The following is a 15146-nucleotide window of genomic DNA, read 5'->3' on the forward strand; positions in this document are numbered from 1 at the left end:
TAAAACACGTGGGCGTTACACACGCTAAGTGTCTCTCTCTCTCTCCCGATTGGCGTCCACAATGCATCTCGGGAATCACCTTATAATCATATGATAGAAATAACAAAATATATAGATACTTTATTGATCCCATGAGGGAAATTGCAGTGCAACAGCAGCTTAGCACAGACAACACAGCCACAGTGTAACGAATTATACAATAATAATAATAATAATAATAATAATAATACAGTACAATCAGTACAGTGAGGGGTGCACTACTCACAGACCAGGACACACAAAGTGCAAACCAGAACAGAACAGTACGCAGAAAAATCGTTTTGCCCATATGAATATAAATATAGATATAAATATAAATGTATTGCACGGGTCCCTGGCGTATAGTGCCCCCCAAAACGGTTGTAAACGGGGAAAAGAAAGAGAACCGATGTCGCAGTAGATCTGTAGACGTGTTCAGGCCAGAAACAGGTCACTGTCGATGTTGCCTCTGCCCAGACGCAAGGCGGATAACATCTAGAATGATATCTAATATGTAACAATATAAAGACTGATATATCATATCTAAAAGTGTGATCTAGAAGCAGAAGCAGGTGACCAAGCTAGGAGTTCTGGGAAAAAAACGGCTTTTATTTGCGTTCGGGATTTTGGCGCGACACCCAAACCTCTTTAAACAGCGTATACAGTTACTTAAATCGCCGAAACGGGTGAGGAACTGAGGGGCTCGGGTGGAAATCAAACCAGGGCTGATCCTCCGGGTTTGTATTCTGTGTCTTAACGCGTAAAAGCGCTGATTTACCGGGACAGTCTCTCCTGCTCTGCGGGAGGACGCTATACAACGTTTTATTTAGTGTATGAAGTCGACTCGTTTTTTTTTTTCTGTTGAATTAATTTCATTCCTCGGCTCGTCGCTCTCCTTCTCCAGCGGTTATGAACCGCCTCTCCTCACACGCCCGGTAGGTTTTTATTTTTATTTTTGGAGATGTTATATCTGTAAGAACCCCCCCCCCCCATCCCAATTAGGGTCAGGAGTCTCCTCCGGCGGTGACGCACTCCGCTCCGTCAGATGGAGCGCTGTGACGTCACAGACAGCAGCCAGAACGCCGGGATCAGACGGCGAGACCGCGGGGAGGTGCGCGGAGCGCCCGGAGCAGAGTTATCGATCACTTATCTACCGACGAATCAATTCATTCAACCGGAGAACCGTAGAATAATCGATTCACGTCACCGATTGGTGAGTACTGACTCCTTCCCCCGTTCTTGACCCTGTTTGAAATATCTAGGAAACTGCCTGTATCGATCAGTTACCATAGTACGTTTAGTATGGATAATATTCATTCCGAAATTAAAGAATGATTATTCAATTTTTTATTATTATTATTATTATTATTATTATTATTATTATTATTATTTCGGAATTGTATTCTAGAGCTAGAAAATTATATTCCAAGTTGATAAATGGGTGTAAGTAACAGTTTAAATGCATTTTCCCACTGTTTATAAATCATAAGTATGGTAACCATGGCGACGGAGGTGTCTCGCCTGCGTCACAAAGAGCGGTGTGACGTCACGGACAGCCACTGGTACTAGTGTCTTCGTGTGATTATTAGTGAGAGTACAATCGGTAGTTTTAATATTAATGCTCGTGTTCATGTGAGTAGTAATGATGATAGCCCTACTGATAGTTTTAATGCTGGTATTCATGTTAATATTAGTGATAATTTTAGAGTTACTGGTAGATTATTTACACTAGTAGTCATGTTAGTTTTAGTGATAGCATTACTGTTATTAATAGTTTAAGTAGTTTAGTAGTAGTTTATGTCAGTTTTATGATGATGATAGTGTAAGTCTTAGTGATAGTGTTACTATTGTAATATGAGTGGTATTTGTGTTAGGGTTTAGTTATAGTGTATTTGTAGTTATGAGTGTATGTGGAGTGTGTCTGTGAGTGTATGGTGTTTTGTCATTGTGTAAATGTGTGTCTGTTAGTGTGATATGTCAGTGTGTAGGTGTGATTTGTCTGTTAGTGCGTGGGTGTGTGTCTGCAAGTGTGTGGTATCTATCAGTGTGGGGGTGTGGGTCTGTAAGTACTAGTAGTGTCTATGTGTGTGTCTGTGAATGGGTGCGAGTATGTGTGTGAGCGTCTGTGTGTATACGTGTGTGTGGTGTCTGTGAGCGTGTGGGTGTATATCTGTCTGAGTGTGTGTACTGGCTGCGTGTGAATGGGTCTGAGTGTGTGTGTGATCATGTGTGTGAGTGTGTAGGTTATGTGTGTGTAGCTGGGCTTGGACTCCACTGCTGTGTCTGACAGAAGTGACCCATCAACAGGTGTTGAGGCCCAGAGTCACTTGTGAATTTCTAGAGCACTTTAGAACTTTCTAGAGTCCAGACCAATTAACAGAAATCTGTGAGTGTTGTGTTTTTATCACAATTAGCGTGTGTGGTGTCTGTGAGTGTGTGGATATGTGTGAGTGTGTGGGTGTTTGTAAGTGTGGGATGTGTGTGAGTGTGTGGGTGTGTGTCTGTGAGTATGTGAAGTGTCTCTGTGTCTATGTGAGTATTAATGAAGATAGCACTACTGATAGTTTTAATTTATTGCTAGTATTCATGTTAATTTTACTAAGAGTACATCTGGTAGTTGTACTAATAATACTAGTATTCATTTGAGAATTAGTGATGATAGAGCTACTTTTAATGTGTGTGAGTGTGTGGGTGTATATCTGTCAGTGTGTGTGAGTGTGTGTGTAGGTGGGCTTGGGTTCCACTGCTGTGTCTGACAGAAGTGACCCATCAACAGGTGTTGAGGTCCAGAGCCGCTTGCGAATGGAGCCACTTTTTAGAGTCCGGACCAAAGTCCAGAGAGCTGTGAGTGCCCTGTTTTTATCACTATTAGTAGTAATGACAGCAGTATAGTAGCAGGAGTATTAGTCTCAGAATAAGGATAATAATCTGATGTAATGGTTGTAGTAGGAATAGTAGCAGTAGCAGCAGTAACAACAATGGTAGTTGGATTATCCAAGCAGTTACTTCAGAATCTACAGCATAACATACTTAGACTCTAGTTTTCTAGATGCTCTGGATTAAAAGGCACAATATAAGAAACAATTGATTGATTGATTAATTGATTGATTGATTGATTGATTGACTGTGAGAGTGAAGTCTGGTCGAACTCGTTCGTCCAATGGGACTGCCCTGTCCACAGATGTCAACAGCGGCGAGCGGGGAAGATGTCCAGAGACTGGAGACGGGTTCGAGAGTCAGGTCCCAAGCCCAGAGAGCTGTGAGTCCACTGCTGGTCTTCTACATATTGTGCCTCCTCCTCTTCCTCCTCCTCCTCCTGAAGTGACAGCCCACCGCAGTAGCGGGGGCTCTGCCGTCCTCTCTTGGGGAAGAGAAAGACTCTCCCTGTGGGGATCTGCGCGTGTGTCAGTATGTGGAAGTGTGTTTGTCTGAGGCTGTGTGTGTGCGCTTGTGAGTCTGGTCCAGCCCCTGTCTGTAACAGAACTGTGTCTGACATCCCCCAGATCAGGAAGGAGGTAGCAGGAGACTCAGCCGATGCAGGTTGTGGAGCCAGACGAAAGTCCCCAAGAACAGTGAGTCTGCATTATTATTATTATTATTATTATTATTATTATTATTATTAGGCGTGAGAGGGTGTGTGTGTGTGAGACAGGGGGGCTCTCAAACTCTCATTCTTAGAGGATCTGGTCCGTCTCCTGGTTTTCTGTCCACCCAAGATCTCTGTTCCAAAGTGTATCTATTTTTTTTTTTTAATTCAACAAAAACGACCTTTTCACAGGGCTACAATATTTATCTGTGCCTTGAAGCTTTTGGAGTCGTCAGCAGATAAAAGATATCATTGAACACGTTATTTCCACATCTTACTTAAGAAGATAATGAGCTTAATTGGTTAATTGGCTAGCCCCAGTTCGAAAGAAAACCTGGAGATGCACCTGGCTCTCTAGGGACTGGAATGGGGCTTGAGACTCCTGGTCTGGGAGAACTGGCCCATCAACAGGTCTCAGCTGGGATGTTGGGGGGATCATGAAGCCGGATAGCTGAGGGTTGGACACTGCTTCTAGATCGAGGACGACTGTCATGTAGGGTCATCTTAGGCCATGATGATGATGATGATGATGATTATTATGACAAAGATGTGTTTGGGTGACTGGCTGGCAACTCTGTTTCCTCCTCCCCAGCGCCGCCGGGAGAGACTCGCTCAAGATGAGAATGAGCTGGCCAGGCTGAGAGTGGGGAGTTGCACCGAGGCCTGGGGCAGATCCCAGAGAAACGTGAGTCTTGGCTTCAATAACGTGGTGGGGTGGCTTGTTCCACACCCCCACCACCCTCTGTGTACAGCAGTGCCTCCTGTCCTGACCATGGGGCCTCATGAGATAAGCCAGGATATCGGCTTCAACAACATGACTCGACTGCTCGTTCCACACCCCCGCAACCCTCTATGTAAAGACGTGCCTCCTGCTGCCCTGCTCAGTTTTAAATGCTCTTTCCCAAATGTTTGATACCGTTTGACTAAAAATAAGCCTGTCCTGAGACATATAAACTTGGTCGGCTTCTGCTGGTGAGACTAAAGTAGAGACGGGCGTGGCCCTGAAAGGCCGGAGAGGGGCGACCAACGCTGAGGCTGTGAGCAAAGACTCTTCCAGAGTAAGACAACCAGCGGGTTCTGCTCAGGATGATGATGGGGATGCGGATGATAGTGGTGGTCTTGAGGGGTGATGGTCTTGATGAAGGAGCTGCTGCTGATGATGGTGGACATAATGGTGGTCACGATGAAGTGAGTGGAGTTGATCGGTTTTTAGAATGGTGATGAAGATAGTGGAGCTTGTGATGCTGCAGGTGGTGATGATGGCGATGAAGATAGTAGAGATTGGGACGGTGGAAGTGATGGTGATGAAGATAGTGGGGATTGGGATGCTGCAGGTGATGATGATGAAGATAGTGGGGGATGTGATGGTGCAGGTGATGATGACGGTGATGAAGGTAGTGGGGGTTGTGATGGTGCAGGTGATGATAATGAAGATGGTGGAGGTGGTGATGATGGTGATGAAGATAGTGGGGGTTGTGATGGTGGAGGTGATGATGATGAAGATAGTGGAGCTTGTGATGATGCAGATGATGATGATGGTGATGAAGATAGTGGGGTTGTGATGGTGGAGGTGATGATGATGAAGATAGTAGAGATTGGGATGGTGCAGGTGATGATGGTGATACAGATAGTAGAGATTGGGATGGTGGAGGTGATCATGATGAAGATAGTGGAGCTTGTGATGGTGCAGGTGATGTTGATGGTGATGAAGATAGTGGGGGTTGTGATGGTGGAGGTGATGATGATGGTGATGAAGATAGTGGGGGTTGTGATGGTGCAGATGATGATGATGAAGATAGTGGATCTTGTGATGGTGCAGGTGGTGATGATGGTGATGAAGATAGTGGGGGTTGTGATGGTGGAGGTGATTATGATGAAGATAGTGGAGCTTGTGATGGTGCAGGTGGTGATGATGGTGATGAAGACAGTGGGGGTTGTGATGGTGGAGGTGATTATGATGAAGATAGTGGAGCTTGTGATGCTGCAGGTGATGATGATGGTGATGAAGACAGTGTGGGTTGTGATGGTGCAGATGATGATGATGGTGATGAAGACAGTGGGGGTTGTGATGGTGCAGATGATGATGATGATGATGAAGATAGTGGATCTTGTGATGGTGCAGGTTGTGATGATGGTGATGAAGACAGTGGGGGTTGTGATGGTGGAGGTGATGATGAAGGGGACACAGTCATGCCTCTGTGTGTGGGTGTGTGTGTGAAAGGGGAGGTGGGGTTGGGTCAGGTCCGCTGCTGTCATCTGATGGGACAGTATCTCTCCTCCTGCAGATCCATCAGGAGACGATTGCGGACTGTCGGAGGAAGAGGGACCAGACTCCCCCCGCCTCTCGCCCCAGGCAGCCGAGAGCTGTGAGTCCGTGAGCCTGACGTGTCTGCGACATCTGTCGGAACGTTTTCTCTCAGCTGTAATGATGGGGGGGACTGGGATTGCCGGGAGACCAGAGCTTGTCCTCCTCGAGAAGGTCCTCTGTCTGTCCTCCTCATTGCCCTCTCTCTGCGCCCCTGTCCCCTCAGGCCAGCCAACCAACCGCCCGGCAGGAGACCGAGACCCAGCCGGTGGACAGCCCGAAAGGCCCGGAGAGGGATCTCCAGAGGGACAGGGCGCGGACCTCCTCCTTGGACACCCCCGTACGCCCTCACGTGCCCCCTCGCACACCCCCTGGCCCCAGCACTGCCCAGGCGGCCCTGTGGCGGCTCAGGGAAGGAGTGCGGGTCGAGATGGAGGGGTTGCTCCAGGCGGAGGAGGGCCAGGTGCGCACCTGGGCTCAGAACGCCATGTCCTCTGTCCAGCTGGACTGCCTGGAGTTGTACGACGAGGTCCTGGCCGAGTTTGGATCGGAGGGATCGGTGAGTCCCTGGAACCCCCCCACCTTGCTCGCGCTGCGGTACACAGGGGCTGGGCTGACACTCCTGTCCCCCTCAGCTTTCCAAGATCACCCCCTCTCGGTTATTGTGATTTCAAGTGGGTGGGTGAAAGACGCACCGCTTGCAGGTCACCACTAGGGGGCATCATACAGTGGGTGGTGAGACTCTTGGTCATCGATGGCAACAGCACGGTGACACCCCCCTCTATTGGGGTGACCCTCCCCCTCTCTCTATTGGCTCTCTCAACAGTGGGGTGACCCTCCCCCTCTCTCTATTGGCTCTCTCAACAGTGGGCTGACCCTCCCCCTCTCTCTATTGGCTCTCTCAACAGTGGGGTGACCCTCCCCCTCTCTCTATTGGCTCTCTCAACAGTGGGGTGACCCTCCCCTCTCTCTATTGGCTCTCTCAACAGTGGGGTGACCCTCCCCCTCTCTCTATTGGCTCTCTCAACAGTGGGGTGACCCTCCCCCTCTCTCTATTGGCTCTATTAACAGTCGGGTGACCCTCCCCCTCTCTCTATTGGCTCTCTCAACAGTGGGGTGACCCTCCGCCTCTCTCTATTGGCTCTCTCAAGAGTGGGGTGACCCCTCCCCCTCTCTCTGTTGGCTCTCTCAACAGTGGGGTGACCCTCCCCCTCTCTCTATTGGCTCTCTCAACAGTGGGCTGACCCTCCTCCTCTCTCTATTGGCTCTCTCAACAGTGGGGTGACCCCTCCCCCTCTCTCTGTTGGCTCTCTCAACAGTGGGGTGACCCTCCCCCTCTCTCTATTGGCTCTCTCAACAGTGGGCTGACCCTCCTCCTCTCTCTATTGGCTCTCTCAACAGTGGGGTGACCCTCCCCCTCTCTCTATTGGCTCTATTAACAGTCGGGTGACCCTCCCCCTCTCTCTATTGGCTCTCTCAACAGTGGGGTGACCCTCCCCCTCTCTCTATTGGCTCTCTCAACAGTGGGGTGACCCTCCGCCTCTCTCTATTGGCTCTCTCAAGAGTGGGGTGACTCTTGGCTCTCTACTGGTAATTATGTCAGAGAGACACCACAGTTCCACCCCTTGTCCCCCTGCCTGGCACTGTGGAGCATTTTTGAGATATGCTGATGGTTCACTGTGCTTGTTCTCCCTCTCTGGTACAGGAGTGGGTACTGAGTTAGTGGGGTTTCAGGGTGGAGATGATCAGAAACTTGAACCCAATCCCAAAATTGAAACGGCGAAGCTCTGATAACGGGGGGGGGGGGGTGTGGTTTGACAGCACCCCCCGGACCTGGGGTCAGGACAGCTTTGCCTGATCCTCCCTTCCCCCCTCGTTCTGCTGCAGGGCGCAGGAATCATGAAGCAGGACGACTACGAGGAGGCGAAGGAGACACTGAAGTCCTACTTCGAGAACATGAAGGCCCAGTGTGACTTCTCCGAGGTGGACGAGTGCTTCCGCCAGGCTGCGGCCGAGCTCGACCTCATCCTGCAGAAGTACCTGGGAGACGCTGTGGCCGAGGTCTGTGAATCGCAGGTTCAGTTTTTCCTCTCTGTAGCAGTCTTAGGACAGTCTGACCTGTTTATATAGTGACCTGTTAGGGCTCACTATATAAACAGACCTGTACAGGCTCTTATTGGACACACGGTATAGTCTCATCTGTACAGACTCTTATTGGACACACTGTATAGACTCACCTGTACAGACTCTTATTGGACACACTGTATAGACTCAGCTGTACAGACTCTTATTGGACACACTGTATAGACTCAGCTGTACAGACTCTTATTGGACACACTGTATAGACTCACCTGTACAGAGTCTTATTGGACACGCTGTATAGTCTCATCTGGAGAGACTCTTATTAGGGCTCACTATATAAACAGACCTGTACAGGCTCTTATTGGACACACTGTATAGTCTCATCTGTACAGACTCTTATTGGACACACTGTATAGACTCACCTGTACAGACTCTTATTGGACACACTGTATAGACTCAGCTGTACAGACTCTTATTGGACACACTGTATAGACTCACCTGTACAGAGTCTTATTGGACACGCTGTATAGTCTCATCTGGAGAGACTCTTATTAGGGCTCACTATATAAACAGACCTGTACAGGCTCTTATTGGACACACTGTATAGACTCACCTGTACAGACTCTTATTGGACACGCTGTATAGACTCACCTGTACAGACTCTTATTGGACACACTGTATAGTCTCATCTGTACAGAGTCTTATTGGGCACACTGTATAGTCTCACCTGGACAGAGTCTTATTGGACACACTGTATAGACTCACCTGGACAGACTCTTATTGGACACACTGTATAGACTCATCTGGACAGACTCTTATTGGACACACTGTATAGACTCACCTGTACAGACTCTTATTGGACACACTATATAAACAGACCTGTACAGACTCTTATTGGACACACTGTATAGACTCACCTGTACAGAGTCTTATTGGACACACTGTATAGTCTCATCTGGACAGACTCTTATTGGACACACTGTATAGACTCACCTGTACAGATTCTTATTGGACACACTGTATAGACTCATCTGTACAGACTCCCCTGTACAGACTCTTATTGGACACACTGTATAGACTCACCTGTACAGACTCTTATTGGACACACTGTACAGACTCACCTGTACAGCCTCTTATTGGACACACTGTATAGTCTCATCTGGACACACTCTTCTGTGTGTCTTCAGTCTCCACAGCTCAGGAGACGCACGATCCAGCTGGGCGAGCCTGTTAAAGAAACCGAGCTGTCCACCCCTCCCTCTCCTGGACCTCCGCGCCCCTGGGCCCTCCCTCCTCAATCGTCTGTGACCCTGCTGAGCTCAGGGAACCCCCTGACTGTGCCATGCTACTGCCATCAACCCCCGGAGGAGCCCCCTCCTTTGAGGAACTTGGGAGTTCCTGAGACTCAGAGACAGGTGAGAAGAAAACAGAACCTCTGTCCTTGTGTGGGTCACCTGTACAGACTCTTATTGGACACACTGTACAAACTCACCTGTACAGACTCTTATTGGACACACTGTATAGGCTCATCTGGACAGACGCTTACTGGACACACTGTACAGACTCACCTGTACAGACTCTTATTGGACACACTGTGTAGACTCATCTCGACAGACTCTTATTGGACACACTGTATAGTCTCATCTGGACAGACTCTTACTGGACACACTGTACAGACTCACCTGTACAGACTCTTATTGGACACACTGTATAGTCTCATTTGGACAGACTCTTACTGGACACACTGTATAGTCTCACCTGGACAGACTCTTATTGGACACATTGTATAGACTCATCTGGACAGACTCTTATTGGACACACTGTATAGACTCACCTGTACAGACTCTTATTGGACACACTGTATAGTCTCATTTGGACAGACTCTTATTGGACACACTGTATAGTCTCATCTGGACAGACGCTTACTGGACACACTGTACAGACTCACCTGTACACTCTTATTGGACACACTGTATAGTCTCATCTGGACAGACGCTTACTGGACACACTGTACAGACTCACCTGTACAGACTCTTACTGGACACACTGTACAGACTCACCTGTACAGACTCTTATTGGACACACTCTATTGTCTCATTTGGACAGACTCTTACTGGACACACTGTATAGTCTCACCTGGACAGACTCTTATTGGACACATTGTATAGACTCATCTGGACAGACTCTTATTGAACACACTGTATAGACTCACCTGTACAGACTCTTATTGGACACACTGTATAGTCTCATTTGGACAGACTCTTATTGGACACACTGTATAGTCTCATCTGGACTCTTATTAGGACTCACTATATAAATAGACCTGTACAGACTGTATAGACTCACCTGTACAGACTCTTATTGGACACACTATATAGACTCACCTGTACAGACTCTTATTGGACACACTGTACAGACTCACCTGTACAGACTCTTATTGGACACACTGTACAGACTCACCTGTACAGACTCTTATTGGACACACTGTATAGACTCACCTGTACAGACTCTTATTGGACACACTGTATAGACTCACCTGTACAGACTCTTATTGGATACACTGTACAAACTCACCTGTACAGACTCTTATTGGACACACTGTACAGACTCACCTGTACAGACTCTTATTGGACACACTGTAGAGACTCACCTGTACAGACTCTTATTGGACACACTGTACAAACTCACCTGTACAGACTCTTATTGGACACACTGTATAGACTCACCTGTACAGACTCTTATTGGACACACTGTATAGACTCACCTGTACAGACTCTTATTGGATACACTGTACAAACTCACCTGTACAGACTCTTATTGGACACACTGTATAGACTCACCTGTACAGACTCTTATTGGACACACTGTACAGACTCACCTGTACAGACTCTTATTGGACACACTGTATAGTCTCATCTGGACAGACGCTTACTGGACACACTGTATAGTCTCACCTGGACAGACTCTTATTAGGACACACTGTATAGTCTCATCTGGACAGACGCTTACTGGACACACTGTATAGTCTCACCTGGACAGACTCTTATTAGGACACACTGTATAGTCTCATTTGGACAGACTCTTATTGGACACACTGTATAGACTCACCTGTACAGACTCTTATTGGACACACTGTATAGTCTCATTTGGACAGACTCTTATTGGACACACTGTATAGACTCACCTGTACAGACTCTTATTGGATACACTGTACAAACTCACCTGTACAGACTCTTATTGGACACACTGTACAGACTCACCTGTACAGACTCTTATTGGACACACTGTACAAACTCACCTGTACAGACTCTTATTGGACACACTGTATAGACTCACCTGTACAGACTCTTATTGGACACACTGTACAGACTCACCTGTACAGGACCTTATTACAGCCGCAATGCTGTATACTGAGGGTATATTAATAATAAGAAGTCAAGAACTGTCCCCAGCAGTCCTGTGTCTGTCTTCAGTGCCCAGGTTCCGGGGGGCGTGCTTTCCAAGTGGACCCTGACAAAGACGAAGAGGACAACGTGTCCGCCTCTTCCCATCCTGACGCTGACCCGCCCCAGGTCACTGCCCCACTGTCCAGCCAGCTGCCTGTCCCCAGACCCCTCCCTCGCCTCCCTCCCATCACCTCCCAGGAGAAGGCTGGGGTGAAGAAGACTAAGAGGAAGAGGAAGAAGGGGCAGGGGAGGCAGGAGAGGCAGGAGGACCCACGCCCTGGAGACAAGCCTCCTGGAGCTGTAGCTCCTGAGACTCCAGGAGAGGTGAGGAGTGAACCTTTACTGGAGTGTCCAGTCAGTGTATCTGTATGAACCCCTCTCTCTCTCTCTCTTTCAGTGCAGTGTTAATGTACTGGAGTGTCCAGACAGTCAGTGTGTCTGTATGAACCCCTCTCTCTCTTTCAGTGCAGTGTTAATGTACTGGAGTGTCCAGTCAGTGTGTCTGTAGTAACTCCTCTCTCTCTCAGCAGGTCAGCTCCTCCCGTTCCTTCACCAGGATGCTGTGCTGTTCTGGGGTCGATGAGGATGAGAGTGACTCTACAGAGCTGAAGAGAAGGCATGGGTCCTTGAACACCCAGGAGCAGGATGAGGAGAGGAGACAGAAGTGGGAAGGGAGGTTGATGGAACAGAGACGGGAGGCGCAGGAGGAGAAGGAGAGGAGGAAGCTGGAGGAGGAGAGGAGGAAGGTGCAGGAGGTGAGGAGGAAAGTGTTTGAGAAACAGCAGAGGAAATGGGAGAAGGAGGAGGAGGCCAGGAGGAAGGCGCTGGAGGAGGAGAAGAGGAGACAGGAGAAGGAGGAGGAGCAGAGGAGAAAGACTGAGGAGAAGCAGCAGAGGAAACGTACCAAGGCGGCAAACGCGATGAGGAGGACAGTGGACAAGGAGGAGAGGAGACGTGCCCGGGAGGCGGAGGAAAACAGGAGGGAGCAGCAGAAGCAGGAGGGGAGACAGGAGGAGAAGGAGCGGAGGAGCTGGAAGGCCTTTGCTCGGGGGATGGAGAAACGCCTGCAGCAGGAGGAGGAGAGGAGGCAGAAGGCAAGGGAGGCGTGGAGGCGAGCTCAGGAGGAGGAGAGGAGGAACTGGCTTGAGGAGGAGAATCAGAAACGGGCAGAGGAGGAGAAGGAGAGGAGGAGGGTTTGGGAAGAGCAGGAGAGGAAACAAGCGAAGGAGGAGAGGGAGAGGATGATGCTGTTGAGGAAGCAGAAGAAGAAAGAGGCGGAGGAGGAGAAGGAGAGGAGGAGAGTCTGTAAAAAGGAGGAAAAGAAACGGCTGGAGGAGGAGGAGGAAAGGAGGAGAGTCTCGGAGAAGCAACAGCTGAAGGAGAAGATGGAGAGGAGGAGAGCTTTGGAACAGGAGGAGGAGGAGAGGAGGAGAATCCTGGAAAAGGAGGAGAAGGAGCGGAGGAAGCGGGAGGAGGAGAGGAGGAAAATTACGGAAAAGGAGGAAAAGAAGCAGAGGAAGCAGGAGGAGGAGAGGAGGATAATCGCAGAAAAGGAGGAGAGGGAGAGGAGGAGAGTTTTGGAAAAAGAGGAGGGGAAGAGGAGGAAAATCGCGCAGAAGGAGGAGAGGGAGAGGGAGAGAGCTTTTGAAAAAGAGTTGGAAAAGTGGAGGAAAATCGTGGGAAAGGAGGAGTCGCAGAGGAGGAGAGTTCTGGAGAAAGAGGAGGAGAGGCGGAAAATCTTGGAAAAGGAGGAGAAGGAGCAGCTGAAGCAGGAGCAGCAGAGGAGGAAAATCATGGAGAAGGAGGAGATGAAGAGGAGGAGACGTTTGGAAGAAGAGGAGGAGAAGAGGAGGAATCTCTTGAGAAAGGAGGAGAAGGCACAGTTGAAGCAGGCGGTGGGGAAAGAGAAGAAGAGAGAAGCGAAAGCTCAGAAGACGAGAGCGAAGGAGGAGAGGAGCAGCCTCTAGGTAAGTCCAGACTCCGTCGTCCTCGGCGAAGGGCTATCCCATCCCACTGCTGACACCAATGTAACGCCGCTACGGGGTTCAGGCGGGCGCCCTCGCCTGCCGCCGCGTCAGGTTGGCCCCCCACCACCATGGGGGGGGGGGGGGCTCGAACCCGGGGGCCTCCGGCGTCACTCAACAGGGACCCAGCCTGTTGAGCTAAAGGGAGATCTCCCCCCAGCCCAGCGGCTGTGTGTCCTGCCATCACAGGGGAGGGCGGTGACATCTGCGTTACAGTACTATAAACGGAAGGGGGGATTTTACTGTTGTAAGCAGCAGCAGGAGTGCTATAATTCGTAGGAAGAGCAGAATGTATGATTTTTCTTCTTCATGTTTGCAGATTGCAGAGAAACTGCTCAAGCTATTGTTTCGGGGGAGCCCGACACCTCGCCAGACTCGAATGAAGAGAAGAAAGGAGCTGGGAAAAACAATACAGAAATAAAGTTGAGAATCCAGAGGAAAGGAGTCTCCGCACGAGGAAAAGAGGAAAAATCGATAAACCAGAGTGTAGATAAGAAATAAAGGAGGAAAGGAGATCAACATGACTTGTGTTGTGGATTTATTCGATATTATATCTGTCAGGGTTAGTATTGCCATCTCACCCTGCAACTCACAACTGGCAGCCCCCTCACTGAAGCTCAGCAGGTGTGAGCCTGGCCAGTACCTGGATGGGAGACCTCCTGGGAAAAACTAAGGTTGCTGCTGGGAGAGGTGTTAGTGGGGGCCAGCAGGGGGCGCTCTCACCCTGCGGTCCACGTGGGTCCTGATGCCCCAGTATAGTGACGGGGACAGTATACTGTAAACAGGCGCCGTCCTTCGGATGAGATGTCAAACCGAGGTCCTGACTCTCTGTGGTCATTAAAAACCCCGGGGCGTTTCTCGAAAAGAGTAGGGGTGTAACCCTTGTGTCCTGGCCAAATTTCCTATCAGCCCTTACCAATCATGGCCTCCTAATAACCCCCCTCTCTGAACTGGCTTCATCACTCTGCTCTCCTCCCCACTGAGAGCTGCTGTGTGGGGAGCGTTCTTGCGCACTATGGCTGACGTCGAATCATCCAGGTGGATGCTGCACATTGGTGGTGGTGGAGGGGATTCCCCATTCCCTGTAAAGCGCTTTGAGTGGAGTGTCCAGAAAAGCGCTATATAAGTGTCAGTAATTATTATTATTATAAGTAACACGCGCTGACCAATTGCGCCACTGGGGCTGGGTAATTTACTTTCCCTGCCCAGACTGACGCTGCCCAAACACAGGGTGAAAACAGGGTTTCGGCATGTTTTCCATCTCTGCCTGGGGGTGGGAAGAGACAGTAAAACAGCAAGAAAAATACAAGAGGAAGAAAATGACAACAACAACAAAACAACACTGAACGCAACTTATAAAGAAAATGAAAGGAACTGAAAATGTATTCGTTCGATCAGATGAATTTGGGTGGGTGGTGGAGGGGCAAGAGAAGGATCAAATCTGTTCAATTATTGTCCGCCTTTCAGTTGGGTCTGAAACTAAGTCAGTTCAGTGACTTATTCAGACATTGCTTTAATATTTTATCACGAAACCGAGCAGAGCAGGCGATCCGTGATGCGTGCTTCGACTTAAAAAGAGCTTCACATGAAATCCTGCGCGGATTAATAATGTACATCAGAGTGTCCTGCAAGTAAAACGTGGAAATCAATGTTCAGTTTCGCAAAATTCACACTAAACTGCGTAA

At 49.0% G+C, this 15146-nt stretch overlaps 3 protein-coding genes across 8 annotated transcripts in view; all 3 read left to right on the forward strand.

The window, feature by feature from the left end:
- Positions 1-15146, forward strand: part of LOC148662626 (uncharacterized) — a 783119-nt gene that overhangs the window by 326855 nt on the left and 441118 nt on the right. The gene's annotated exons all lie outside the window — the stretch shown is intronic.
- LOC148662637 (uncharacterized) overlaps positions 1-15146 on the forward strand; it is a 186980-nt gene that overhangs the window by 36544 nt on the left and 135290 nt on the right. The gene's annotated exons all lie outside the window — the stretch shown is intronic.
- Positions 454-13980, forward strand: LOC148662640 (uncharacterized). Of its 5 annotated transcripts, none has more exons than XM_088632197.1 (13): positions 454-1231; positions 2795-2862; positions 3200-3277; positions 3522-3590; positions 4197-4289; positions 4582-4662; positions 5890-5970; positions 6136-6468; positions 7797-7970; positions 9179-9406; positions 11465-11761; positions 11965-13404; positions 13781-13980. In XM_088632197.1, exons 2-12 carry the CDS (start codon positions 2821-2823, stop codon positions 13402-13404), a joined length of 2916 nt encoding a protein of 971 aa, XP_088488323.1. In that variant the 5' UTR covers positions 454-1231; positions 2795-2820; the 3' UTR covers positions 13781-13980. The 5 variants fall into 5 exon arrangements, with proteins under 5 accessions (XP_088488323.1, XP_088488326.1, XP_088488325.1 ...); XM_088632199.1 differs by having other exon boundaries at positions 455-1231; positions 11968-13404; XM_088632198.1 differs by lacking the exon at positions 454-1231 and adding an exon at positions 1618-1650.

This window comes from Lepisosteus platostomus, chromosome 5 (assembly GCF_059453375.1).
Source record: "Lepisosteus platostomus isolate fLepPlt1 chromosome 5, fLepPlt1.hap1, whole genome shotgun sequence".
NCBI classification, from domain to species: domain Eukaryota; kingdom Metazoa; phylum Chordata; class Actinopteri; order Semionotiformes; family Lepisosteidae; genus Lepisosteus; species Lepisosteus platostomus.

Coding starts and splice junctions, on each gene's coding strand:
- LOC148662640 (XM_088632197.1), top strand. CDS start 2,821: ATGGAGCCACTTTTTAGAGTCCGGACCAAAGTCCAGAGAGCT. Junction 5,971..6,135: donor GCCCCAGGCAGCCGAGAGCT/GTGAGTCCGTGA, acceptor CTGTCCCCTCAG/GCCAGCCAACCAACCGCCCG. Junction 7,971..9,178: donor TGGGAGACGCTGTGGCCGAG/GTCTGTGAATCG, acceptor GTGTGTCTTCAG/TCTCCACAGCTCAGGAGACG.